This window comes from Musa acuminata, chromosome BXJ3-1 (assembly GCF_036884655.1).
Source record: "Musa acuminata AAA Group cultivar baxijiao chromosome BXJ3-1, Cavendish_Baxijiao_AAA, whole genome shotgun sequence".
NCBI lineage: Eukaryota > Viridiplantae > Streptophyta > Magnoliopsida > Zingiberales > Musaceae > Musa > Musa acuminata.
Genome location: NC_088349.1, coordinates 7,501,387 through 7,528,967, shown reverse-complemented (window position 1 = coordinate 7,528,967; position 27,581 = coordinate 7,501,387). Strand labels below are relative to the sequence as shown.

The window sequence follows — 27,581 nt, the reverse complement described above, 5'->3', positions numbered from 1 at the left end:
CTGAACACGTGGTATTCAGTTGCATAGCCTCTTCCCTACGTTTCCATGTCTGAGAAGAACATAATTCTTCATTTACATCTCCAATTTCTCCAAATATTCATTCTAGTCGGTGATATCGATCTAAGTATATGGTTTGATAGAATCAACATTTCAATGAACATAACACAATCTTCATTCAACAACATCATCTGTGCTTGCAACACTGTCTGCGGGAGCTTCCATTCGGATGTAGTCGTACATGACTCCTTGAAAAGGGCTTTGGCACCGCGTCTGGGTTAAGAAGATGATGTTGTCGCCTTCAAGAAGCCAACTGCTCTCTACATCGATGCTGAACAACCAGTACAACCCATGGATTCCTTGTCTGGCGATCGAGTTGTCTCTCCCAATTAGCCTTGTCGTGAAGTGTGCAGGCTGCACTCTTGGGTTGTTGAATCGAACCTTCAAATCCAACAAGAACACTCATGTCATCACCAACAAGAAGGAGGAGGAGGAGGAAGAGAGGATTCAGACATACTTGTAGCTCGGATAGGTGGGCAGCTGCAAGCGCCACTCGAAGCTTGTAAGGTCCATTCGGATGCACACTATCGAGTCGAAACCTTATCTGCCATGTAGTTGCCTGATGGGAACCCTGCCCATCCTTCCTGCAAGAAACGTAGAAGAACTCAAAAAAATGAATTCAACGTATCTTCACAGATGAGAGACAGAGGAAGTAAACGAACCTGGTAACTTGTGCGTAGAACCAGTCTTTCCTGTAGTCACTGACACCAATTGTATAGATCAGATCTCCATCAGGATACAGATCTGCGTATCTCTCCCACAACCCATACTGCCTGAACCTGATATGAAGAAGAAGAACACCAAGGAATTTTGGTGAATGAAGTGCTGCAACCTCAAATGCAGTGAAATCAAAGAACCCTCAGATTTGTGCAACCTATCAGAATGATCCACATAGAGTCTGTTGGTATGTTTAGGGTCAGGATCTGGGACGAAGAACTCCGCGGCGGAGCGATCGGGAATGCCGATCTCCCACAAGGTTGGCCCATCTCTTGGTGGATTATACACAAGACTACCCAGATTGATGAGGTTTCCTGCTCAGATTAATACCATCAGATTCATGAAATTGACAGAGCAGAAGAACAAGAATAGCACAACAAACATATCATACTAACCTGACGTTACGGTTATGTTTAGACTAGATTTGTAGTCCCCAATAAAACCAGGAACCCATGCATAAAGGTTGTACACTCCAGTTCTGACGTTCTTGATGAAGAAGTTGCCGTTAACGTCTGCTTTCACCCAGAACTGGTATCCCTGCAACACATGATGGTGATCATTTTTAGCTCGGATCATGACAGGAACTTGCTTGAGCATGATCAATAGGTCCGGAACCTTGCTTTCTCTCTGCCAAGATCCGGCTTCTCCTGGTGAAGCCAAACCAACAAAAGCAGCATTCCCATTTATGTATTCCTTACTGATGTGCCTGACACAATAATATATCCTCATCGGAACAGAGATCACTCCACATTATGAGGCACAGTAAAATGCTCGAGGAAACAGAAAAGTGCTACATACTTGTCTAGAACAAGTAGTCTACCAGAAACAGAGCCTCTCTGCTCGCTCTTGTGGAAGTCCTCTGAAGCAGGAAAGTCGTACGGCCACTTCTCCACTTCAACCTGCATCTGAATCAAGAACAAGAAAGCTCAGTGTAGAGTCTCGTGCATGTGTCTCAGGGCTGACAAGTAGAAGGAATTCAAGTACGGAATGACTACCACATAGGATATAGTTTTCGATGGGAAAAGAAGCAAGATGTCCTACCTGCTTCTGGGCGTCTTCCCAAAGAAGCTTTGGATCCGATTTGTCCGGAGCAGAATTAAGATATATGAACACAGGGCCAAACACCTTCTTCCAGTATTCTCCGTTCCTGAATTTAGGCACAGTGTCCACCCCGGAGTAATGAGAGCTCACGAACATCTAAAATTTGTGAAGAAAGGATTCGTATCAAACAATTGAATCTGGCTTGGGAGGAAGACGGAAGATCTTGCAGGTGATTGAGGCACTTACAGAAAGGGCGGTAGGACCAACATGAGATGTCAGATCCTGCCTCACAGGTCCTCCTGACTTAAACTCATTGCTTGGGGTGATCACCCAAAACCCTACGGAAGGATCAGAAGAAATCCATCCATGCACCAAACTGTCCTTGTTCTCACTGGAATACTGGTATTTGTCATCCACCTATGCAATTATTTGGCAGATTCAGATGCTGCATGATCACTCTATGAACTGCGTAAATGGAAGCATTCAAATGTAGACCTCTGTTTACCTCCCCTCTCAAGGCTGCATTGGTTGGATCAATGAGTCGGACTGCTTCAGGGTATCCTAACTTGTGTGACCTTCCGTCCCTGCGATCATCAGGCATTGGCATGATTCTTTGCCTGTTGTCTGCAATGGCCATGTGGTGAAACCTGTTTCGGAGAAGAAGTGTTAATGAAGAAGCTAGTAACACAAGAAAAGAACAAGCTTAAGATCTACATCATGAACATTAAATGGTCAAGAAGAAAATTGCATGAAGAAAGGTGGAGATCATGTACTTGTCCTTTCTAAGTTTGAAAACCACCCTGGTCTCTCCTAGATTGAAGTCGGGCCAGCCTTGAAGGTGTTCATATATGGCGTAGGTGTAGAAGCCTGAGCTGCCTCGCAACATTACAAACCTACAGAATTATAAGCTCAATCTCGATTATTTAGCTGACAAGTATTTGCTTCTTGACAAGCGCAGAATTTGCGTTGCAACCTTTTGTCGATGTTTAAAGGCACGAACTTGCCTCGGTGGGAGGGATCCCATTTTGTTCTGAAAGAGACCTCAACATGGTTTGCATCTTGCTGCACTACGTCAAACTCTGTTCCGAGTATTCTGTAACCCAATTGAAATGGTAAGCAAAAGCTAAAAGGTTACGGGAGGAAGAGAGAGATGAGCAGCTACACTCACTTCTGAAATATGCCAGAATCTCGATCTGATGGATTCCAAACAAGATCCCAATACCTGCGCATCACCAGTGGATGATAAGATCGATATGCATTTGAGGGATCAAAAAAGATTAATTTCAGCTATATATTAGCATACCCTCTACCGTCTTCTTTTTCCTTAACTTCGTTTACATTATCAAGTCCATGGTATCTGACTCCCGTAATGGAACCTCCGGGCTTCGACAACGTGAGTTGGACGATGCCATTGTCCAATAAAACCTCCAATTCCACTTCTGTCAGACACATCGCTCAAACTACTCCGAACCATTGACTATACAAAATGGATAGCTTACATGTTGGCGTTCCACGTGCACCGTCACATCGGCGGCAAATGAAGTTGGTAAGGATTGCACTGCATGCAGTGGCGACGGAATCAGAGAGGGTATCAGGAAACAGCTGGTGCAAGTATGGTGTATCTCTGTTAGCTTCTACTCACACGAAGATGATGCCATGCAAGGCCGTGCGAGCAAGAGGCGTTTGTGAGCTTAGATTGCCACGGGCTGCTGCTATCTGTATTCTGTATGCCACGAGTTGGTTAGGTTTGTTTTGGCTCGCGGCCAAAGTATTATGGGCGTCCCTGCAAAGATGAAGACGGAGGTGGGTGCTATATGAATCACGTAGCTTTCATGCGACAATTGGGTGTATAATATGACATCCCAATTTTATATCTTTCTTTTTTTCCGTCCTTTTTACCTGTTTATTTTTATATACTATATATACTACTGCCAATATTTTTTAGAAAAACTATGGTACTTGAAAACTTCAGGAAGGAGTCAGAATCCGATTGGTTGCAAATAATTATTGTATATATATCAATTGCCTTGCATAGTGCTTGGAGAAACAAATTTATCCATTTCAAAGTAAAATGCCAGTCTCAAAAACACGACATCTATTGACTGCTAAAAAATGGATAGGATGCTCTGGATGACTCTATCTAAGATGAATGCAACCGAAGGAAGGAGGATTAGAATGAATCAAGTATCTCGATTCTTATGTTCTGGGTGGATGCATCGAAGATGTTTTATTTGATTAGGATATATTAGGTTATGATATTTATGGCTTAGATAGATATATCATCATATATGAGTAAATTCTTTGATTGAGTAAATTAAATCGAATGCTTTAATTCTTTCATTCTAATTAGAGATATCTTGCATAATGAAGATTTTTTGTTTGATTATAGCACATCAAATATTTTTAATTCTTATTTCCTAGGTACGCATGCCATGTGTAGGATGATGATTTGTCTAACGAGGATGCATCGAGCATTTTGATGCTTTTGTGTCGAGGGATGTGTTATAGAGAGATGCTTTGCTTCATCAGAATGCATCGAACACCTTGATATTTATGTTATAGACAATCACACTGCATGAAAGGGTATGATTTGCTCATTAGATGTTTTGATATTTATGTCCTGATGAACACATTATGTATGGGTCGATATTTTTCTTTCCAAAGAGAGTGGGTCGATATTTTTCTATTTTTTATCATATAAGGTTGGATTGAGCTTTTTATTTTATTTTATCCAACAAAAATGAGTCAAACACCCATTGGAATAGGTTAAAGAAGTTCTTGGTGGTCTTTTGGCATTCTAACGAGAGAAATGGAGATGACTTTATGTCATTGATGAAGGTATGAATTAAGTATACTTCATGTTGAACATTTTCATGCAGCCATAACTAATGGCTCGTTTATGACTTTTGATGAACTAAAGTTCAAACCTTTTTTTTTTTTGCTACCTGTCCCAAAGGATGATATGGAGGAAAATAGGAGTGCCATTTCCTGACACCGATCGTCATCTATGATAAATTTTTTTAGAAGATAACTTAATTTAAAGAGACTCTTCTAATCATTTATCATAGATTTTTTGCTCTTATTTAATTATCTAGATATAACATTTCAGATTATCGATCTATTCTATTTCTCTTTAGTCATTATTTCATTACTAATAATGGTCTATGAAAGATAATAAAAGAGAAGAAGAATAATAATGGTCTTAGATCAAACTACGGAGTGTATTATTGGATCAGATAAAGTTATTCAGAATCATATTAAAAGGTATGCACATCTAATAATCTTTGATCTATAATTATTTGATTAAACTTATTCCGCATAATTGTATTATCATAGTTTTTTTTTCTTATAATTGGTATCAAAAATCAAAATAACTTAGATCATAAAAGAATTTTAGCCCTATTTATGTGATTAGATTTGTTCATGAATTATTATTTTAATTTTAAATTAATATTATTTTTCATTTAAGTTATGATATGGGAAGAACCACTACGCTGCCTGATTTTGGTCAGATTATTGTGGACGATGTGGCGGCACATCCCGACAAATAGCTAAGACATCACTTGAGACTCCTCCAATAATATTTAGTTTGGACATCTTCCAATAGTAATTGCGATACAGAATTAAATGCGTACACGACAAAAAAAAAAGATCAGAACATATCTTTCTTAATTTACGTCACGAAATATTCATGATACTCAATATGATATCGATCCAATTATTTGGTTTGACAGAAATAATGTCTGAATGAACATGACAAAATCTTCATTCAGCAACATGGACTGTGCTTGAGACTGTGTCATGCGGGAGCTTCCAATCGGATGTAGTCGTACATGACTCCTTGAAAAGGGCTTACAGACCGCGTCTGGGTTAAGAAGATGATGTTGTCGCCTTCAAGAAGCCAACTGCTATCCACATCGATGCTGAACAACCAGTACAACCCATGGATTCCGTGTCGGGCGATCGAGTTGTCTCTCCCAATTAGCCCGGTCGTGAAGTGAGCAGGCTGCTGCACTATTGGGTTGTTGAATCGAACCTTCAAATACAACATGAATGTCATCACCAACAACGAGGAGGAGGAAGCAAGGATTCAGACATACTTGTATCTCAGATAATGCGGCAGATGCAAGTGCCAGTCGAAGCTTGTAAGTTCCATTCCGGTGTACATTATTGAGTGGAAACTTTATCTGCCATGTAGTTGCCTGATAGGAAGCCTGCCCATTCTTCCTAGATAGGGTGGCGGCAGAAGAAGTCAAGCAAGTGAGCTCAACATGTCTTCGGAGAACAGAGATCAGAGGAAGTAAACGAACCTGGTAACGTGTGCGTAGAACCAGTCTTTCTTGTAGTCGCTGACGCCGACTGTATACATCAGATCTTGATCAGGATACAGATCTGCGTATCTCGCCCACAACCCGTACTGCCTAAACCTCTGATGAAGAACAACAACAACCAGGGGATTTAGGTGAATGAAGTGCTGCAACCTCAAATACAGTGAAATCAAGAACCCTTAGATCTGTTCTACCCATCAGGATGATTCACATAGAGTCTGTTGATATATTTAGGATTAGGATCTGGGACGAAGAACTCCGCGGCGGAGCGATCGGGAATGCCGATCTCCCACAAGGTTGGCCCATCTCTTGGTGGCCTATATACAAGGTTACCCAGATCGATGTGATTTCCTGCTCAGATTAGCAACATCAGATTCGAGAAATTGAGAGTGTAGAAGAACAAGAATAGCACAACACGTCACATACTAACCGGAGGTTACGGTTATGTTTACACTAGATTTGTAGTCCCCAATAAAACCAGGAACCCATGCATAAAGGTTGTACACTCCAGTTCTGACGTTCTTGATGTAGAAGTTGCCTTCAACGTCTGCTCTTACCCAGAATTGGTATCCCTGCAACACATCATGGTGAGTATGTTTAGCTCGAATTATGACAAGAACTTGCTTGAACATGATCAATATGTAGGAACCTTGCTATCTCTCTGCCAAGATCCTGCTTCTCCTGGTGAAGCCAAACCAACAAAAGCAGCATTCCCATTTACGGAATCGTTATTGGCGGGCCTGACAGAGTAATGTATCCTCATCAGAACAGATATCGTTCTACATCATGAGACACAGAATATGACTGAGAAATCAGACAAGTGTTACGTACTCGTCTACAACGAGTAGTCTACCGGAAACAGAGCCTCTTTGCTCGCTCTTTTGGAAGTCCTTTGAAGCAGGAAATTTGTACGGCCAGCTTCCCTCTTCAACCCGCGCCTAAATCAAGAACAAGAAAGCTCAGTGTAGATTCTTGTGCTCCGTATCCAGTCTTTGAGTGGGAGAAGAATGTTAGAGAACACTTTATGCTCCAAGGAAATCACTATCACATACAGTAATAATAGTTTTCGATGGGAAAAGAAGCAAGACGGCCTACCTGCTTCTTGGCGTCCTCCCAGAGAAGCTTGGGATCCGATTTCGTCGATGCAGAATTAAGGTAAATGAACACAGGGCCAAACACCTTCTTCCAGTATTCTCCGTTTCTGACTCTAGGCACAATGTCGTCCCCGGTGTAATGAGAACTCACAAAGATCTGAAATTTGGGGACAAAGAATTTGTACCAAACAAGTGAACCAAAATCAGTGCATCTTTTCTCTAACATTTTGATGCAAATAAGTCTGCAAGGTGAAAGATATCGGAGGCACAAGCATGGTACTCACAGCGAGGGAGGTAGGACCAGCATGAGATGTCAGATCCTGCTTCACAGGCCCTCCTGACTTAAACTCATTACTTGGGGTGATCACCCAAAACCCTACGGAAGGATCAGAAGAAATCCATCCATGCACCATACTGCCCTTGTTCTCACTGGAATACTGGTATTTATCATCCACCTATGCAATCATTCGGTAGATTCAGATGCTGCGTGCTTGATCATTGCTATTAACTGCATGATAAGATAATTCGAAAGGAGACTCCTTTTTTACCTCCCCTCTCAAGTCTGCATTAATTGGGTTAGTGAGTCTGACTGCTTCTGCGTAACCCAACCTCCGTGACCTTCCGGCCTCGCGATCTTCTGGCATGGGCATGATTCTCTGTCTGTTGTCTGCAATGGCCATGTAGTGAAACCTGTTTCACAGAAGAAGTGTTGATGAAGAACAAGCCTAGGATCTACATAGCGAACATTACACGGTCAAAGTAGAAAATTGCACGAGGAAAGGTGAGGATCATGTACATATCCTTCCTAAGCTTGAAAGCCACCCTGGTCTCTCCTAGATTGAAGTCGGGCCAGCCTTGAAGGTGTTCATATATGGCGTAGGTGTAGAAGCCTGAGCTGCCTCGCAACATCACAAACCTACAGAATTATAAGCTCAATCTCAATTAGCTACCCTTCTAGTGTTTGCTTCTTGACAAGCACAGAATCTGCGGTGCAACCTTTTGTCGATGTTTAAAGGCACAAGCTTGCCTCCGTGGGAGGGATCCCATTGTGTTCTGAAAGAGACCTCAACCTGGTTTGCATCTTGCTGCACTACGTTAAATTCTGTTCCGAGTATTCTGTAACCCAATTGAAATGGTAAGCAGAAGCTAAAAGGTTAGGGGCGGAAGAGAGAGATGAGCAGCTACACTCACATCTGAAATATGCCTGGATCTCGATCTGATGGATTCCAAACAAGATCCCAATACCTGCATCACCAGTGGATGATAAGATCGATATGCATTTGAGGGATAAAAAAAGATTAATTTCAGCTATATATTAGCATACCCTCTACCGTCTTCCCAGTTCTTAACTTCCATTACATTATCAAGTCCATGGTATTTGACTCCCGTAATGGAACCACCGGGCTTCGACAACGTGAGTTGGACGATGCCATTGTCCAACACAACCTGCAAATCCATTTCTGTCGGACACATCGCTCAAACTACTCCGAACCACTGACGAAACAAAAAGGATAGGTTACATATTCGAGTTCGACGTGCACCGTCACACCGGCGGCCGTACGCTGGTCGTCTGAGCTAGCGAAGCTGGTAAGGATTGCACTGCATGCAGTGGTGACGGATTCAGATAGAGGGTATAAGAAACAGTTGATGCAAGTGTGGTGTATCACTGCTAGCTTCTACTTACACGAAGATGATGCTATGCAAGGCCGTGCGAGCGAGAGCCATTTATGAGCTTAGATGGCCACGAGTTGCTGCTATGTGAGTGAAGATCCCCCTCGAGCTTGGGATAGGTAGCAGCACCGTTGGTTTGGGTTTTGGTTGAAGTATTATGGGCGGCTTGAAAAGATGAAGAAGGAGATGCGTGATGAAGCACGCAGTGGTATGCCGCAACACTCAATTTTTTGAGATGAACGGGCGATCAATGTTGTAACGATGAACAGCTACACTCAATTTTTTGAGATGCGGAATGAACCAATTAGCATCCCAATTTGTTTCTCTTTCTTAATTTCCTCTCTTTGTTATTTTTATCATTGTTTACTAAACTGCTGCAAATATTTTATCAAATTTTTTTATTAAATTAATTCTAATTTATAATCAACTATAGTTAATATATCCTAATTTATTTTTTTTTAATATTATCGTACTTGACATTAAGAAAGAAATTTAAACCCGATTATTATTTTGGAATAAGGATTTTTCTGTAACGGAGGGTAATATCCCTTTCATAAATTCAAAAATTATTGCTTAAATAAATAAACAATTATTGCTAAACAATTATTGCTAATGTGAATGCAACATGTAGGCAGAGATTATTTTTGAATGCTTTCCTGCTTATCTCAAGGTCAGATATATGCGATATTTTGCTTGATTATTATACATTTGATGTTTGATGCTTATTTCTTAAGCAGATGCATCATGTACGAGATGATTATTTTGCTCGATTATGATGCGTTAACTGCTTTGATATTTATGTTATAGGGAACGTATCATGAGTTGAGAGATTCTATGCTTGGTTAGGGTGCACTAATTTCTTTACACAAAACTTAGGTTGTTTAATTGATTTGATCGAGGAGGTCAGACATTCTTTTTCCTTTAACAATGTAAGTTAAAGTATATTTTGTTCGACAAGAGTGGCCTAATAGTTTTCATCTTTCAAGAGTGGGTTAAGAATCCTTGATCCGATAAATAGGCCAAGTATTTTTAGGCCGACAAGATTAGACATTTTTTGCTTGCCGAGAGTGGATTAAACATTTTTGGCCGAATGAGAATGGAAGAAACATGTTTAGTTTATGTCATTGATGAAGGCATGCAAGAGTAGGAAAGGATAAGGGTCAGCCACTCTACAAACATTTTGGCATAGTTAGCTTGATACTTGTTCATGCCTTGATTGATGGCTAGTAAGGCTATTGTAGCACAATTTGAAAATATATTCTTAATAAAATGGAGCTCAAACATATGTGGGAGTGTGGGAGTGTGGGAGTAACACTCCCTATCATTTTGTTATAAGGTGGTGGGAAATGCCCAACATATGTGCGCATCATAAGTAATGTATAGTGTATAAAGTCATTTAATCCCTAAATGTCACATGATCTATGTGATTGGTGCTTCCGTCAAAAGTTTTTAGAATGCGATGATGAGAGTTGAGGGAAATATATTTCTTCTGTATTAGTTGGGTGAAAGAAAACTAGTTCTAGAGATTTAAGTCGAATCTTGTGTCACATCATCCAGATACTTATCCATCTCCTATAAAAGTTTGTATAAGATAGGACTCATCTTATGGGGCAAGCGTATCTCATGTTCATGTTTATGTCACACTAGACCATTGTCCTTTTTAGGAAGTAGTTATCACTCTATATTATTATTGACATTGTGGATCTATAGCTCCTTATAGTGTTTACTATGGACAAGAACTTTACATTGATGTGTTATTTTTTATTGATCGATAATCATAATCAGAATTCAATCAATCTATAAAATATCTTATCCAATTAAATATAATCATATAATCTAATAAATCAGCAGGTTGAATTCTAGTTAATTATAGATAATTATATATCATTTTCTCTCTATTGCAACTGGGATAGGGATTTATCTATGTTAGAGCAAAATGCATATGCTAGAAACTCAACAGTTGTCCGTCTACATTAAAAATGGATAGAGCATTCATCTAAGACGAATGCATAGGATATAGGAGATTCTTTTCTAAGTTAAAGTGCATTGTATGACCTAATGCTTATGCTGGGTGGATGTACCATGTGCAAGAAAATGTTTGCTTGGTTGGAGAGCATCAGATGCTTTGAGGCTTATATCATATATAAATGTATCATACACCCAAGAGATGTTTTATATGACTAGCATATACGTTGCTTTGATGCTTATGTCCTGTTAGGATGAATCACATATAATATGTTTTGCTTGATTATAGTACATCAAGTCTATTGATACTTATGTTTTATGGGATATATCACACACGAGAAGTTGGTTTGTTTAATTTGAGTTCATCAGTACTTTGATGACTATATCCTAGATGATTGTATCGTATATAGTGAGATGCTTCCTTAATCAATTAGGATGCACTAGATGCTTTGATATTTATGCAATTGAAAACACATCATATATGGTGAGATAATTTGTTTGACTAAGGTATATTGGATGCTTTAATATATATATACATATATACATATATATATATATATATACATATATATATATATATACATACATACATATATATATACATACATATATATACATATATATATACATACATATATATATATATACATATATATATATATATATATATGTGTGTGTGCGAGTGTGTGTGTGTGCACGCGCGTGCGCGCACATGTCTATATATATATATATATATATACATGCGCGCGCGTGTGCATGTGTATGTGCGTGTGCGTGTGGGTGTGCATGTGCATGTGTGTATATGATAGGAAACGCTATAAGTATAAAAACTATTCTTATGCTTCTATTATACAAAAAATAATTAATATTAAAATTATAAAATTAAATAAAAATAAATCAAATTTATGATGTGTAAATTTTCGAAGCTATTTATAAAGCTTTTATTTGATCTGCAAGTACATTATCGTATATCCGAAAGCTATAGCAATATTGATCTACAAAAAAATTAGACTCGGCTTCTTCTCTTTCTTATCCTTTATAGGACCACTATGAGCAACGAATTTAAGGAATAAGGAGAGATAAGAAAAGATTTGTAATATCTCATTGGTTCATGTGACTAAGGGGAGATAAAAGAAGATATATAATCTCTCAATAATGTCATGTATCCCATCTCATCTTATCTACATATCCATGTATCAACATATTGTGTTGCATGTTTAGTTCGTAGGAGATCTTGTCTATTTATAGACAAGAACAGATGATTTAGAATAAGTAATTAGGAGATTCCCTCCTATCAAGATCATTTTATATGAAATCTTACCTTAATTAGATTTTTTATTTCGATTAATAATTGTAATAAGAATCTAATTATATCTATAATATATTTTACTGATAGGTCACAAAATCTTACATTCTTCCACTTGGCATGCAACTTTTATATGTTACATTCTTACATTTATAGGTCACAGAATCTTACATTCTTACTTATATTTTAAGAATAATATGTTACACGTGCATGCAACTTTTATAAAATAAGATAATAATTTAAATAAATATAATAATTATATTAAATCTGAATACTAATGCAAGTCTTATATCTCATCAATATCATATTTTCTTTTATGTACCACAACACTATTAAACTTTCCTAATATAGTTAAAATGACTTATATAATTTGATTATCAAGATAATCTAGTTATCAGGACTCAAGTTGTGACAATTGATATCAGAATCGATTTAATATTTGAGCATAATGAGAATGATCGAATAGAAAAGAGTAAGTAAATCATCAACTCTACCTATTTGACTCATGTAATAAAACCTTTAGGTCTCGACAATGCGAGTTGGACGATGCCATTATTCATCACAAAAGGATTACGTGTTGACCTTCGACGTCCACCGTCACAACAGTGGCCACGGTCGAATGCAGGTCGCTGCCTGAGCAAGCAAAGTTGGTGAGGATTGCATTGCATGCAATGATGACGAACTAAACGAGAGGATATAAGGTAACAGTTGATGCAAGCATAGTATATCTCTGTTAGCTTCTACTCATGAGGATGATACCATAAAAGGCGATGCCAACGAGAGGCATTTGTGATTTTTAAAGTGATAGATTATATACATTGGATAAATTATATTATCGAATTTAGAGAGAAAATTTATGATAAAATTTCTTAGAAGATAGTTTTGATTAGAGGTGTTCTCCTAATCATGAGTGTAGTTTATTTTACAGACATGTACTGTTGCTTCTTAGATCGAACTACGAAATGTATTATCAAATCAGTATTCCGAATGATATCAAAAGATATATATATCTAATATTTGATTTATAGTTATTTAGTTTTAGTTCTTTATTAAATTTATTCTGCATAACAGTATTATTATTTTTTTTTCTTATAATTGATATCAAACAATCAAAATCAAAATAACTTAGATTATAAAAAAAATTTAGATCTTTTTAGGGATTAGATCTATTTATCTTTTAAATTATTATTTTAATCTTAAATTAATATTATTTTTAAATTAATCTATGATATTTTATGTTCGATATGTGAATCTATCCCTCCGTGCACTTCGACTGTCTGCGAGCGATATAACGCGGGAAGAACCATTGACGGAAGTGTGCTGCCTGATTTGTCACGGGGCTGTCGTTGATATGATTGTTGTCCGCGTCAGTACTGTAGAGGGTGGCGGCCATCACCTGAGACGCCTCCAATAATAATTAGCTTGGACATCTTCCAATACTTAATTGTGATACAGAATTAAATGGGTGCACACCAAAATAACAGATCAGAACATATCTTTCTCAATTTACGTCTCGAAATATTCATGATACTCAATATGATATCGATCCAATTATTTGGTTTGACAGAAATAATATCTCAATGAACATGACATAACCTTCATTCAGCAACATGAACTGTACTTGAGACCGTGTCATGCGGGAGCTTCCAATCGAATGTAGTCGTACATGACTCCTTGAAAAGGCATTTCAGACCGTGTCTGAGTTAAGAAGATGATGTTGTCGCCTTTAAGAAGCCAACTGCTATCCACATCGATGCTGAACAACCAGTACAACCCATGGATTCCGTGTCGGGCGATCGAGTTGTCTCTCCCAATTAGCCCTGTCGTGAAGTGAGCAGGTTGCTGCACTATTGGGTTGTTGAATCGAACCTTCAAATCCAACATGAACACTCATGTCATCACCAAGAACAAGGAGGAGGAGGAGGAGAAAGCGAGGGTTCAGACATACTTGTATCTCAGATAATACGGCAGATGCAAGTGCCAGTCTAAGCTTGTAAGTTCCAGTCCGGTGTACATTATTGAGTCGAAACTTTATCTGCCATGTAGTTGCCTGATAGGAAGCCTGCCCATGCATCCTGCAGTAGAGTGGAGGTAGAAGAAGTCGAGCAAGTGAGCTCAACGTGTCTTCGGAGAACAGAGATCAGAGGAAGTAAACGAACCTGGTAACGTGTGCGTAGAACCAGTCTTTCTTGTAGTTGCTGACGCCAACTGTATACATCAGATCATGATCAGGATACAGATCTGTGTATCTCTCCCACAACCCGTACTGCCTAAACCTGTGATGAAGAAGAAGAACAGCCAGGGGATTTAGGTGAATGAAGTGCTGCACTGAAATCGAGAACTCTCAGATCCGTTCTACCTATCAGGATGATTCACATAGAGTCTGTTGATGTAGCAAGGATAAGGATCTGGGACGAAGAACTCCGCAGCGGATCGATCAGGAATGCCAATCTCCCACAAGGTCGGCCCATCTCTTGGTGGCCTATATTCAAGGTTACCCAGATTGATGTGATTTCCTGCTCAGATTAAAATCATCAGATTCATGAAATTGACAGAGTAGAAGAAGAAGAATAGCACAACAAACATATCATACTAACCGGAGGTTACGGTTATGTTTACGCTAGATTTGTAGTCCCCAATAAAACCAGGAACCCATGCATAAAGGTTGTACACTCCAGTTCTGACGTTCTTGATGAAGAACATTCCCTTAGCATCTGCTCTTACCCAGAACTGGTATCCCTGCAACACATCATGGTGATTATGTTTAGCTCGAATTATGATAAGAACTTTCTTGAACAGGATCAGTAGGTAGGAACCTTGCTTTCTCTCTGCCAAGATCCTGCTTCTCCTGGTGAAGCCAAACCAACAAAAGCAGCATTCCCATTTACGTAATGCTTATTGGCGGTCCTGACAGAATAATGTATCCTCATCAGAACAGATATCGTTCTACATCACGAGACACAGGATATGCCTAAGAAATTAGACAAATGCTACATACTCGTCTACAACAAATAGTCTGCCGGAAACAGAGCCTCTTTGCTCCCTCTTTTGGAAGTCCTTTGAAGCAGGAAACTTGTACGGCCAGCTTCCCTCTTCAACCCGCGCCTGAATCAAGAAGAAAGCTCAATGTAGATTCTTGTGCTTCGTATCCATTCTTTGAGTGACAAGGAATTCAAATATGGAAAGAACTCTGTGTGAAGGAAGAAATCGTGTACATTAAGATTTGATTATTCTAGAAATGCCTCATATAGTTTGTTGGGCAAGAATGTTAGAGAACACTTTATGCTCCAAGGAAATCACTATCACATACAGTAATTATAGTTTTCGATGGGAAAAGAAGCAAGACGGCCTACCTGCTTCTTGGCGTCCTCCCAGAGAAGCTTCGGATCCGATTTCGTCGATGCAGAATTAAGGTAAATGAACACAGGGCCAAACACCTTCTTCCAGTATTCTCCATTTCTGACTCTAGGCAAAATGTCGTCCCCGGCGTAATGAGAACTCACAAAGGTCTGAAATTTGGGGACAAAGAAAAAGTACCAAACAAGTGAACCAATGTCAGTGCATCTTTCTCAAACATTTTGATGCAAATAAGTCTGCAAGGTGAAAGATATCGGAGGCACAAGCATGGTACTCACAGCGAGGGAGGTAGGACCAACATGAGATGTCAGATCCTGCTTCACAGGCCCTCCTGACTTAAACTCAATACTTGGGGTGATCACCCAAAACCCTACGGAAGGATCAGAAGAAATCCATCCATGCACCATACTGTCCTTGTTCTCAATGGAATACTGGTATTTATCATCCACCTATGCAATCATTCGGTAGATTCAGATGCTGCGTGCATGATCATTGCTATTAACTGCATGATAAGAGAATTCAAAAGGAGACTCCTTTCTTACCTCCCCTCTCAAGGCTGCATTAATTGGGTTTGTCAGTCTGACTGCTTCTGAGTAATCCAACTTCTGTGACCTTCCGGGCTGGCGATCTTCTGGCATGGGCATGATTCTTTGTCTGTTGTCTGCAATGGCCATGTAGTGAAACCTGTTTCACACAAGTGTCGATGAAGAACCAGCCTAGGATCCACATAGCAACGTTACATGGTCAAGGTAGAAAATTGCACGAGGGAAGGTGGAGATCATGTACCTATCCTTTCTAAGCTTGAAAGCCACCCTGGTCTCTGCTAGATTGAAGTCGGGCCAGCCTTGAAGGTGTTCATATATGGCGTAGGTGTAGAAGCCTGAGCTGCCTCGCAGCATCACAAACCTACAGAATTATAAGCTCAATCTCAATTAACTACCCTACTAGTGTTTGCTTCTCGACAAGCACAGAATCTGCGGTGCAACCTTTTGTCGACGTTTAAAGGCACAAGCTTGCCTCCGTGGGAGGGATTCCATTGTGTTCTGAAAGAGACCTCAACCTGGTTTGCATCTTGCTGCACTACGTCAAATTCTGTTCCGAGTATTCTGTAACCCAGTTGAAATGGTAAGCAGAAGCTAAAAGGTTAGGGGAGGAAGAGAGAGATGAGCAGCTAAAAGTCACATATCAAATATGCCAGAATGTCGATCTGATGGATGCCAAACAACATCCCAATACCTGCATCACCAATGGATGATAAGATCGATATGCATTTGAGTGATCAAAAAAGATTAATTGCAGCTATATATTAGCTTACCCTCCACCGTCTTCTTCCTTAACTTCCATTACATTATCAAGTCCATGGTATTTGACTCCCGTAATGGAACCTCCGGGCTTCGACAACGTGAGTCGGATGATGCCATTGTCCAACACAACCTGCAAATCCATTTCTGTCAGACACATCGCTCAAACTACTCCGAACCATAGATGAAATAAAAAGTATAGCTTACATATTCGAGTTCGACGTGCATCGTCACACTGTCAGCGCCGGCGATCAGGCGCAGGTCGTTTGAGCAAGCGAAGCTAGTAAGGATTGCATTGCATGTTGGAAAATACAACAAAGAAAAGGATGAAAACACTTTAGAAACAAATAACAAACACAAGATTAAGAACACTATTAGAAATATATTTAGGCTTGAAATTTGTATAAACATTTTTCTAAAAAATAATATTTACACTTTCTTCTCAACATGATTGCTATGGGTTTGATGCAAATAATTTTAGTGGATATGACAAACCTTTAGAAGATCTATATTGAGTAAACAATAAAGAATCTTCAAAAAAGAATTAGAAAATATCTAATTCAATCACTTACAGAGTTATCAAAGAAAAAAAAGAATCTAAAAGAGATATTATTCATGATTTACTCTCAAATACCTATTTATAGATATTTTCATAGAAGACAACCTTTGAAAAATAACTATCAAAATAACTACAAAGAAACAATTTTTCAAATAAATATTTTGAAAAAAAATCTTTTTTTTTTAATTTGAACAATTTATAACACTGCATTCAGAGGTGACGGATTCAGAGAGAGGGTATAAGAAACAGTTGATGCAAGTGTGGTGTATCTCTGCTAGCTTCTACTTACACGAAGATGATGCCATGCAAGGCCATGCGAGCGAGAGCCATTCAGGAGCCTATCTGGCCACGAGTTGCTGTTATGTGAGTGAAGAGCCCCCTCGAGCTTCGGATAGGTCGCAGCACCGATGGTTTGGGTTTTGGTTGAAGTATTATGAGCGACTTGAAAAGATGAAGAAGGAGATGCACTTATGATATGCCGCAACGGTCGATCAATGTTATAACGATGAACAGCTACACTCAATTTGATGAGATGCGTGATGAACCACGTAGCATCCCAATATTTTATCTCTTTCTTATTTTCCTCTCTCAATATTTTTTTCTTTGTTTACTAAACTGATGCGAATATTTTATCCAACTTTTTTTATTAAATTAATGCTAATTTATAATCGACTATAGTTAATATGTCCTAACTTATTTTTTTTTAATATTAGACATTAAGAAAGAATTTTGAACCCGATTATTATTTTAGAATAAGGATTTATCTATCTAAAAATTATTACTTAAACTAAAAAAAAAAATGGATAGTGGCCTTGATCTAAGATGAACGCCCCTGGTTTATGGAATGCCTTGTTGGATTAGGGCACACTACATATCTTAATGTTTATATTGTGAGTAGACGCATTGTACCCCATAAGATGTTTGTCTAATTAAGATATTTTAGGCATTTTGATGCTTATAGCTAATGTGAATGCATCACGAAGGAGAAGATTATTTTCCTCTTTAGGATACATGGAATGTTTTCATGCTTATCTCAAGGCTGGATGTATGGTGCCTGCAAGAGATATTTTTGCTTGATTAATGTACATTTGATGTTTGGTGTTTATTTCTTAAGCAGATGCATCATATACGAGATGATGATTTGTCTGGTGAGGGCACATTTGGTATTTTGATGCTTCTGTGCTGGGAGATGCATCAGCCATAGAGAGATGCTTTGACTACATTTGATACTTACTGAATACGTCATGCACGAAGATGTATTTTGCTAGATTATGATGCATTAATTGTTTTGGTATTTATGTGATATATTTTGTTGGATTATGATGCATTAATTGTTTTGATGTTTATGTTACAGGGAACGTATCATGAGTACGGTGATTCTACGCTTGTTAGTGTGCACTAATTTCTTCACACAACTTAGGTTGTTTGATCGAAGAGGTCGACAAGAGTAGTCTAATATTTTTCATCTTATAAGAGGGGGTTAAGAATTTTTTATCGAATAAGTAGGCCACATATTTTTAAGCCGACAAGATCAAAGATTGTTTACTTGCCGAGAGTGGATTAAACATTTTTAGTCGAATGAGACTGGGTGAAACATTTTGAGGTTATATCATTGATGAAGGTATGAAAGAGTATAAAAGGATGAGGGTCGACCACTTTACAAGCCTAGTTGTTGAACATTTTGACATAGTTAGCTTGGGACTTGTTCTTGCCTTGATAGATGGCTAGTAGGACTATCATAGCCTGAGGAATATAGGTCACTCCCAATCATTTTCTTATAAGGTGGTGAGAAAAGCTCAACATATGTATAAAGTCATTTAAGCCCCAAATGCCGCATGCTCTACATGATTGGTGTTTTTGTCAAAAGTTTTTAGAATGTGAAGATGAGAGTTGGAGGAAATATATTTCTTTTGTATCAACTGGGTGAAAGAAAACTGGTTATAGAGATTGACTTTATTGAGTTCTTTCTCGAGTCAGATCTTGTGTCTCATATCATCAATATACTTGTTTATCTTTTGTAAAGGTTTATGTAAGATAGGACTCATCTCATTGGTCAAGTGTGCCTCAGGTTCATGTTGACATCTAACTTAATCATTATCCTCTTTAAGTAGTTGTGGCTCTAGATTGACATTGGCATTGTGGACCTAAGGCTTTTTGTAGCGTTCATTATAGTGTAGCAAGCACTTTACATCACAATTGATTAGTTATATTTTATTGATCAAAAATCATAATCAGAATCTAACTAATCTATAATATATCTTATCTAATTAAATATGATCACATAATCTAATAGAATTATCATACATGATCATTTTCTCCCTATTGTAATTTTGGGTAGGGATTTGTTTATGTTGGAGCACAACGTGTATGCTAAAAACTCAGTAGTTGTTGTCTATATTAAAAATGGATATAGCATGCTCTCAATGCCTTCATCTAAGATGAATGCATAGGATATAGAAAATGTTTTTCCAAGTTAAGATGCATTGCATGACCTGATGCTTGTCTTGGGTGGATGTACCATATGCAAAGATATTTACTCGATAGGAGAGCATCAGATGCTTTGATGCTTATATTCTATATAGATATATCATGCACGAGAGATATATTTTACATGACTATAGCACATAAGTTGCTTTGATGCTTATGTCCTAAAAGAATGCATCACATATAATATGTTTTGCTTAATTATAGCGTATCGAGTCTATTGATACATATGTTTTATGGGACATATCAAGGAGATGCTTTGCTTAGTTTGAGTGCATCAAGTGCTTTGATAATTATATCTTAGATGGATATCTCGTGTGTAGTGAGATGCTTCCGATACACTCGGTGCTTTGATATTTATGCAATGGAACATATATGGTGAGATACTTTGTCCGACAATGGTATATTGGACACTTTAATATATATCATAAGAAACATATCATGTAAAATGCTTGTCCTGATTAGGACACATTGGTCTCTTTACTTTAACTTGCGTGATTTGACAAAATATGTCAGGCATTTATGTAATATAAGAGTGGGTCAGCCATTTTTTAGGTCAAATGAGAGTGGTCGGTGTGACAAGTGCGTTGGGCATTTTTGGTCTCATAAATTTGGCTGATGCATTATTAAGCCAATGTGGGTGGTTTAGATATTTTTTGCTCGATAAGAATGAAAAAATATTTTTAACCCAGCAAGACTAGTCAGATGATTTTGGTCTGACAAGGAGGTCGTTTACATATTCATATTATTAATAATAACACAAAAGTGGTCGGTTGGTCTAGTGGTAAAAAGTAGCTCAAATCTTACGAGTGCAAAAAGGCCCATTTTTAGGGTGGTCGAGTGTCCAAAGTGTCGTAGTTTTGAGCTATCAAGAGTATTACTGGCAATAGTCTGACCATAGTTCGATTCAAATCGGAACCGAAATGATCCAATGATTCATTGGTTCCAAAGCGAACTAGAATGGGTCCAATATGGTTTAGTTCGAGTTCGTAGGTTTAGAAAATCGAATCGATCATTCCAGTTTGAACCTTTAGTTCTGTGGTTAAAAAAAAAATAAAAATGGATTGGTCAACATCAGGCTTGACCAACCATTGGGGCTCAAACAGTCGACCCAACGATTGGAGGGGCAAATGACCAATTTGCCCCTCTCAAAAAATCATATAACGAATATTTCCATGGGTATTTTGATTATTTTATAATTAAAAATATAAAAAAGATAACTTTATCCCTTCTAACAACTTAATAATAGTTAGTTTTAAGGGCATTTTAAAGAAGAAATTTTTTTGAAAATCCTAGTCGGGGGATGGGCATCTAGCGCTAGAGGTGGCTGGTCGATCGGGGTGGCATCGTGAGGTGTAGGGATTGTTTAATCTTGGATTTTGATGATAAAATCAATTGATGAGTTTGTGATTTAATATGTATTTTGAGTGACATAGTACTAGCTTCGATCATGGAGAGATAATTTGATTAAAGAATGAAGAATTAATGTTGAGTTGAAGTGAAATATGCTAGAAGACTGGACATTGAGCTGAAGGATCGGTCGACATTTCGATAGAAGGCTTCCTGCCATGAGTTCAAGCATCGAGCCAAGAAGATCGAACATTGCGCCAAGGAGATCGGGTGTTGTGAGAAGACAACATGTCATTTGGGCAGTATGCCGAAGGAGAGGATAATGTACCAAAGGATCGGAGGAAGCGTCGGATGAACCAATGATATATCAGACATGTGATTAATGCTTTGTAATAATTTGTCTAGATTGAGTTAGTTTAGGTCTAATTGATTAAATAATGGGATGAAACAATACCAACTCAATTAGGGGCCAATTAGGCTTAAATCAGGACTGAATTGAGCTTATTTTTTTGCCCATTCAGTGTCTTGTAGTAGGATCTAGTGATGATATCGCCTAAATCAGGACCCTCCGCGCTCGGACCACCCCCCCCCCCCCCCCCCCCCCCGCCTCCCCCACCTCTCTTAGTGTCGATTTCGGTCCTAACAAGGATCAGCGTATATTGGATCGTCGATGACGGCTATAGGGGAGGAGTTGTCTGGTGATCTAGTTGGGGTATGAGGGGTACAATGGTCTGCATCATCCCTGTCAAAGCTTGCACCTAGTGGGTGAGTTGAGGAATGCCTCAGTAGAGATGACTAGTTGACCCGCACCAACCTCGACATATAAGAGCCTGGGGTCATTGAACAAACACCAATAATGCCCCGGAGTTTGAGCCACGACATTTCCGTCCATATGTGAGAGAGTGGGTAGCTACCACTTAAGGCCAAAGGTGGAGAGGGTGGCAGGCGCCTCCTTGCTAGGGCATTCGCTAGGGTTACTCAGTAGTGGATACTATTGTGACATAGGGTTATCCTTTTAGCACTAAAAATATTATAGTCCTTTATGCCATGTCTTGAAAGTTGATACGATTTAGTCCGGTCATGATCGTGCGAGGGCGTCCACGTGGGTGTCTGAGTAGAGGATGAGATCAGGTCAAACGCTGACATCTTCTGAGTCGATCCAAGGTGAGGCTTTGATTGCCTATTCGCATTGCTTCTCTATACAACAAGCCGATGTCAAGAGGAGGAGGATTCCCAACTCCATCGCTCAGAAGCTTAAGTTAGTTTTTTATCAATGGTATTTTGAGTGTTCGACGTCCGATCCTCTAGCGTCGGCCAAGGGGTCGACATTTATACTTGTTGCAGGGTCCGGCTATACGCGGGTTGTTAATAGCCATCAATGCTCCGGGTGACCGATCTGTATGCTCCGGATGACGTGGATCGACCCATATGGTTCCGCGTGCTGCACAGTCTTGCACAATCTCGGGTGGCACGGTTATGACCGCACGTCGCTGCCGAGCCCGCTGCATCACTTCAAGGTCATACCACGTGCATGCGCCAAGTTGACTCCAAGGTGCCAGGTCGGTTGCCGCTGTTGGGGTGGTAGCAGAATATTCCCTACCATGAGGGATCCCATGATGCACTACTTCAAATTCTGTTCCGTGTACTCTGTAAGTTAGTTGAAATGGTAAGCAAAGGCCGAAAGGTTAGAAGAGGAAGAGAGAGATGAGCAGCTACACTCACATATCAAAAATGCCTGAATCTGGATCTGATCGATTCCAAACAACATCCCAATACCTGCATCACCAGTGGGTGATAAGATCGATATGTGTTTGAGGGATCAAAACAGATTAATTGTAGGTATATATTAGCATACCCTCTACAGTCTTCTCTGTTCTTAACTTCCAGGAGATTACCAACTCCATGGTGTTTTACTCCCGTAATGCAACCTCGGGGCTTCGACAACGTGAGTTGGACGATGCCATTGTCCATCACAACCTGCAAATCCACTTCCGTCAATACACATCGCTCATCAGACTGCTACTAGTATTACTGCATACCATTTAAAGAAAGAAAAAGGATAGATTACATGTTGGCCTTCGACGTGCACCATCACAGCGGCGGCCACGGCCGGATGCGGGTCGCTGCCCGAACAAGCGAAGCTGGTAAGGATATCACTGCATGCAGTGATGACGGATTAAGAAAGAGGGTATAAGGAAACAGCTGATGCAAGTATGGTGTATCTCTGTTAGCTTCTACTCACATGAAGATGATGCCATGCAAGGCCGTGCGAGCGAGAGGCATTTGTGAACTTGTATTGCCACGAGCTGCTGCTGCTATCTGAGTGAAGACTCCAACGGGCTTTGCACAGGTAGCAGCACCGAGTTGGTTGGGTTTGTTTCGGTTCTCGGTCTAAGCATTACGTGCGTCCTGCAAAGATGAAGACGGAGGTGGGTGCTATATGAATCACGTAGCTTTCGTGTGACAATTCGGCGCACTTATCATATACTATAACATCCCAATTTTCTCTCTTTCGATTTTATCTTTTTCACCTTTTTTTTTATTTTTATATACCATACTACTGCCAATATTTTTTAGAAAAACTTTCTTTTATTATATTAGTGTCAACTTTGATCTTTCCCTCGACGATGTGGTGGAGTTGATTTGACCTAAGCCGTCTTTTTCTAATAATATGATACTTGAAAACTTTAACTTAAGGAAGAAGTCGGAATCCGATTGGTTGTAAATAAGTATCGTATTGATATCAATATATCAATTGCCTAACAATTCTTATGCTCTGGATGGATGCATCGGAAGATGTCTTAGGCAGTATCATATATGAGTAAATTCTTTGATCAAATAAACTGCATCAAATGCTTTAATACTTTCGATCTGATTCGAGATATCATTCACAGTAAAAATGCTTTGTCTGATTATGGCATATCGAATGCTTTTAATTCTTATTTCTTTTAGTTCTTATTTCCTAACGTGTAGGTAGATGATTTGTCTAAGATGCATCGAGCATTTTGATGCTGTTGCGTTGGGGGATGTATACTATGATACATCGAGCATTTTGATGCTTTTGTGTTGGGGGATGTATACTATGATACATCGAGCATTTTGATGCTTTTGTGTTGGGGGGATGTATCTTAGGGAGATGCTTTGCTCAGTGAGAGTGCATCAAGCACCTTGATATTTATGTTCTGGGCAATCACACCACATGCAAGGGGATGTTTTGCTCACTCAAGGTGCATTAGACGCTTTAATATTTATGTCCTGAAGAACACATCATGCATCGATCAACATTTTTCTTTCCAAAGAGAGTGGGTTGGGCATTTTTTGTCTCACGAGAGTAGTTTTCTATTTTCCCATATAAGATTATATTGAGCATTTTTTTTCCAACAAAAATGGGCCATACACCCATTGGAGTAGGTTAAAGAATAAAGCAAAGAAGGATGGGGGCCTATAACTTCATCAGCTTCATGTCGAACATTTTCATGCAGCCGTAAGTAATGGCTCGTATATGACTTTTGATGAACTAAAGTTCAAACTTTTTTTTTTGCTACCTATCCCAAAGGATGGATGATATGGAGGAAGATAGGAGTAACATTTCCGTCACCTATCGTCTTCTACGTTAACTTCAAGTAAATCATCAACTCCATCGTATTTGACTCCCCTAGCGAAACCTCTAGGTTTCGACAACGTGAGTTGGACGATGTTATCGTCCGTCACAACCGAGAAATCCACTTCCGACGTACTCAAGAAAGAAAACAAAAGAATAGGTTGCATGTTGACCTTCGACGTGCACCGTCACACTGGCGTGCAGGTCGCCTGAGGATGTGCTGCATCGTCTGCGCTTGTGCTTTACAAGAAGAAGATGCCATGCACGGCACCGCGAGCTAGAGGCATTTGTGAGCATAGATTGCCACGAGCTGCTGCTATCTGCGTGAAGACTCTTCTTCCCTCGGGCTTTGCATAGGAAGCAGCACCGAGTTGGTTGTGTTTGCTTTGTACCTCGGTCTAAGTATTTAACAGTATTATGGGCGTCATACAGAGATGAAGATGGAGCTGCGTCATCAACCTCGTAGCTTTCGGGTGACAGTTGGGCACACGTATTGTATGCTGCGACCGACGATCAATATTATAACAGCCCAATTTTCACTCTCTCTCTCTCTCTCTCTCTCTCTCTCTCTCTCTCTCTCTCTCTTCTTCCTTCTTTACTTTTTTTTTTTTTTACTGCTTACTATACTGCTGTGTATATCTTTTGAAAATTTCTTTTATTAAATCCAACTGTCGTTAATATCAAATTTTGATGGAACCCATTTTTATGAATATTATTGTGTTTGAAATTAGGCAAGAACTATGAACCTAAGTAATTGTAGTTAATTGTCATATTATTTGCCTCTTGTTTTAGGCTTCGTGATAAGAATCTCTTAATGTCGGAATGCAATGTCTACTTCAGAAGCTTGATAGTAGTTGTCTGCATCATTCTTCGAAGCTTACGGCGCATCTATACCTTGATGCTTATGTATCGAGTAGTGCTACGTAAGAAGATGGTTTACCCAATTAGGCATATCGAATGCTTTGATTCTTATTGCTTAAGGAAACATATCGAGTATCAAGAGATACATTGTCTAATTATGGTGCATCATATGCTTTAATGCTTATAACTTGGGCTATCGTGTACAAAGAAGAAGTTCCTCTTGATTATCACACATCAATTACTATGATGCTTATCTCCAAGGTGGGTGCATCACATCTAGAAAAATAGTTTATCCAATGATAAAGAATATTTCGGTATCACCCACAACAACAGTCAGCAGTCACATCGAAACCAACGTAACGTCTTAGAGTCGACATGGTGCAAATGTGTGATACGACCTCGAAGCAACACAATGGACTTAGGAACGATGCACAGTCGTCCCCAAGTCATACAAAGTAGTCTTGCACGGTGCAGAACTAGAATAGTCAACCTGTGTCGTTCGAGGCAGACAAATCAGTCGCTTGGAGTATCGACGATCATTAACAACTTACGTACAATCAACCCTCGAGGAGAGGTATAAATCTCGACCCCCTTATCAACACTAGGTGTGGTGGATCTGAAACACTCAATGCTACCATAAAAAAAAAAATTAATTTAAGTTTTGGAGGATCGAGTTGGGAATCTCCCTCCCAATATTAACCTATTGTGCAGGAACCCAGTACCAAATGCAATCCCAGCTCCTCCTCAGGCTAAACCAAGAGACACCTATTGTCGCTTCGACCTTGCCCTCATCTCTGCGTTAGAACGCCTACGTGAATGTTCTAGCATGATCGAGATCGTACCAAATTCGATTATGGCATAAAGGACAACAACAAGTAGGATACATTGATGCTTATAAATTTATATATAGTGAGATATATGGTTTGTCTAATCGGATCGTCTGACTCTCTGTTAGTGTTGTTGACTACTAAATTAAAACACTTTGATCACATCCAAAAACATTATGACGGATCTGGTGAACTAAAATGGTTTGACTTCTTTGATATCGTACTGGGGTAGTTTGACTGACTAAGTTCCGATAGGAAAGAAACCATTTGATGGGAGGTCTTTTGGCCATTAGAAAAAGGTATGAGTTTTATATGGGCATTATGAAAGGCAAGGTTCTCTATGGAACTAGAAAAGTAGGGGTTTGACTTTTAGAATTCATACATGGCAAAAGAGCCATTATGGTGGGCTGAGCAACCATGGAATTGTCCATGGTGCCTGGAAACCCTCGGATGTTTCCAGGGGTGGCGTATATTCTTGTCATTCATAGCTAAGGCATTGTTTACACTCCTAATTATAATATTTGTTTAGCTTATGTTTGCATTGAGACATTCGAATAAGTTAATATTTTATTGTACAAGTGATATATCATAGTTTCGAATCCATATGGGAATGCTCGTTCAATATAATGATTTTTTTTTTTAAATATTTCTTAGCTTGAAAACCCTGCAATAATAATTACAACCAAAACAACAGAAATCCTGCATCTTTGTACGTGCTTACATACACATACAAATACGTGACAAAATTCACGTACTAAATACATACACATGTTTTGTAGAAATTTGTGCATTGGCATTCAAATTCAAACTTTAATACATGAACAGGAATTTCTGCACATAAAATCTTATATTTCATGAAAATTATGTTGTAATCATGTAATAAAGAAACATAAATAATTCGTCGGCTCAATGTGATTCAAGAGAAGGAAACACGACAGTTGAAACAAACGCGGGATCGGAAGTCAAAATCCACACAATCTCAATTGGAATCTTTGTCGGAAGAATCCTTGTGGCTTTGTCTAGCCATGTCACTGGATCCCACTGCTATTGCGTTAGCTAAAA

The 27,581-nt window shown here is 39.1% G+C and overlaps 3 protein-coding genes across 6 annotated transcripts; all 3 read right to left on the bottom strand.

The window, feature by feature from the left end:
- Nucleotides 1–171: 171 nt before the first annotated feature.
- On the bottom strand, nucleotides 172–3,261 carry LOC103989061 (probable rhamnogalacturonate lyase B). The gene is made up of 14 exons (XM_018825023.2): nucleotides 3,119–3,261; nucleotides 2,984–3,037; nucleotides 2,789–2,908; nucleotides 2,589–2,708; nucleotides 2,321–2,462; nucleotides 2,062–2,232; nucleotides 1,816–1,971; nucleotides 1,573–1,679; nucleotides 1,390–1,480; nucleotides 1,170–1,311; nucleotides 932–1,088; nucleotides 720–836; nucleotides 515–641; nucleotides 172–438 (listed from the first exon to the last, which is right to left on the bottom strand). The coding sequence occupies exons 4-14, from the start codon at nucleotides 2,699–2,701 to the stop codon at nucleotides 172–174; spliced, it is 1,590 nt and encodes a 529-aa protein (XP_018680568.2). The 5' UTR covers nucleotides 2,702–2,708; nucleotides 2,789–2,908; nucleotides 2,984–3,037; nucleotides 3,119–3,261.
- Nucleotides 3,262–5,568: 2,307 nt separating this feature from the next.
- On the bottom strand, nucleotides 5,569–8,695 carry LOC135628552 (probable rhamnogalacturonate lyase B). Its single transcript, XM_065135291.1, has 14 exons — nucleotides 8,562–8,695; nucleotides 8,429–8,482; nucleotides 8,234–8,353; nucleotides 8,034–8,153; nucleotides 7,786–7,927; nucleotides 7,522–7,692; nucleotides 7,239–7,394; nucleotides 6,975–7,081; nucleotides 6,793–6,883; nucleotides 6,574–6,715; nucleotides 6,338–6,494; nucleotides 6,126–6,242; nucleotides 5,916–6,042; nucleotides 5,569–5,851 (listed from the first exon to the last, which is right to left on the bottom strand). Exons 1-14 carry the CDS (start codon nucleotides 8,693–8,695, stop codon nucleotides 5,615–5,617), a joined length of 1,875 nt encoding a protein of 624 aa, XP_064991363.1. The 3' UTR covers nucleotides 5,569–5,614.
- A 5,116-nt stretch (nucleotides 8,696–13,811) lies between these two features.
- LOC103982589 (probable rhamnogalacturonate lyase B) lies at nucleotides 13,812–23,204 on the bottom strand. 4 transcript variants are annotated; one of them, XM_065135285.1, is made up of 15 exons: nucleotides 23,086–23,201; nucleotides 18,263–18,271; nucleotides 16,719–16,772; nucleotides 16,523–16,642; nucleotides 16,323–16,442; nucleotides 16,079–16,220; nucleotides 15,815–15,985; nucleotides 15,533–15,688; nucleotides 15,165–15,284; nucleotides 14,996–15,073; nucleotides 14,777–14,918; nucleotides 14,539–14,695; nucleotides 14,339–14,455; nucleotides 14,128–14,254; nucleotides 13,812–14,048 (listed from the first exon to the last, which is right to left on the bottom strand). In XM_065135285.1, the coding sequence occupies exons 1-15, from the start codon at nucleotides 23,199–23,201 to the stop codon at nucleotides 13,812–13,814; spliced, it is 1,866 nt and encodes a 621-aa protein (XP_064991357.1). The 4 variants fall into 4 exon arrangements, with proteins under 4 accessions (XP_064991357.1, XP_064991356.1, XP_009397844.2 ...); XM_065135284.1 differs by lacking the exon at nucleotides 18,263–18,271 and having other exon boundaries at nucleotides 23,086–23,204; XM_009399569.3 differs by lacking the exons at nucleotides 16,719–16,772; nucleotides 18,263–18,271 and adding an exon at nucleotides 22,953–23,006.
- Between the last annotated feature and the right edge of the window lie 4,377 nt (nucleotides 23,205–27,581).

Bases quoted from the DNA above. Each gene is read 5' to 3' on its own strand.
- LOC103989061 (XM_018825023.2), bottom strand. From the start codon at position 2,701: ATGTTGCGAGGCAGCTCAGGCTTCTACACCTACGCCATATATGAACAC. The intron at 2,463-2,588 runs GTACATGATCTC...TCTCCGAAACAG, and splicing joins TTCAAACTTAGAAAGGACAA to GTTTCACCACATGGCCATTG. The intron at 1,312-1,389 runs GTTCCGGACCTA...CATGTGTTGCAG, and splicing joins CTTGGCAGAGAGAAAGCAAG to GGATACCAGTTCTGGGTGAA.
- LOC135628552 (XM_065135291.1), bottom strand. From the start codon at position 8,695: ATGGATTTGCAGGTTGTGTTGGACAATGGCATCGTCCAACTCACGTTG. The intron at 7,928-8,033 runs GTACATGATCCT...TCTGTGAAACAG, and splicing joins TTCAAGCTTAGGAAGGATAT to GTTTCACTACATGGCCATTG. The intron at 7,082-7,238 runs GTAGGCCGTCTT...TTCTTGATTTAG, and splicing joins GGGAGGACGCCAAGAAGCAG to GCGCGGGTTGAAGAGGGAAG.
- LOC103982589 (XM_065135285.1), bottom strand. From the start codon at position 23,201: ATGGACAATGGCATCGTCCAACTCACGTTGTCGAAGCCCCGAGGTTGC. The intron at 16,443-16,522 runs GTTGCACCGCAG...ATAATTCTGTAG, and splicing joins CCTTTAAACGTCGACAAAAG to GTTTGTGATGCTGCGAGGCA. The intron at 14,049-14,127 runs GTATGTCTGAAC...TTGGATTTGAAG, and splicing joins CCGTATTATCTGAGATACAA to GTTCGATTCAACAACCCAAT.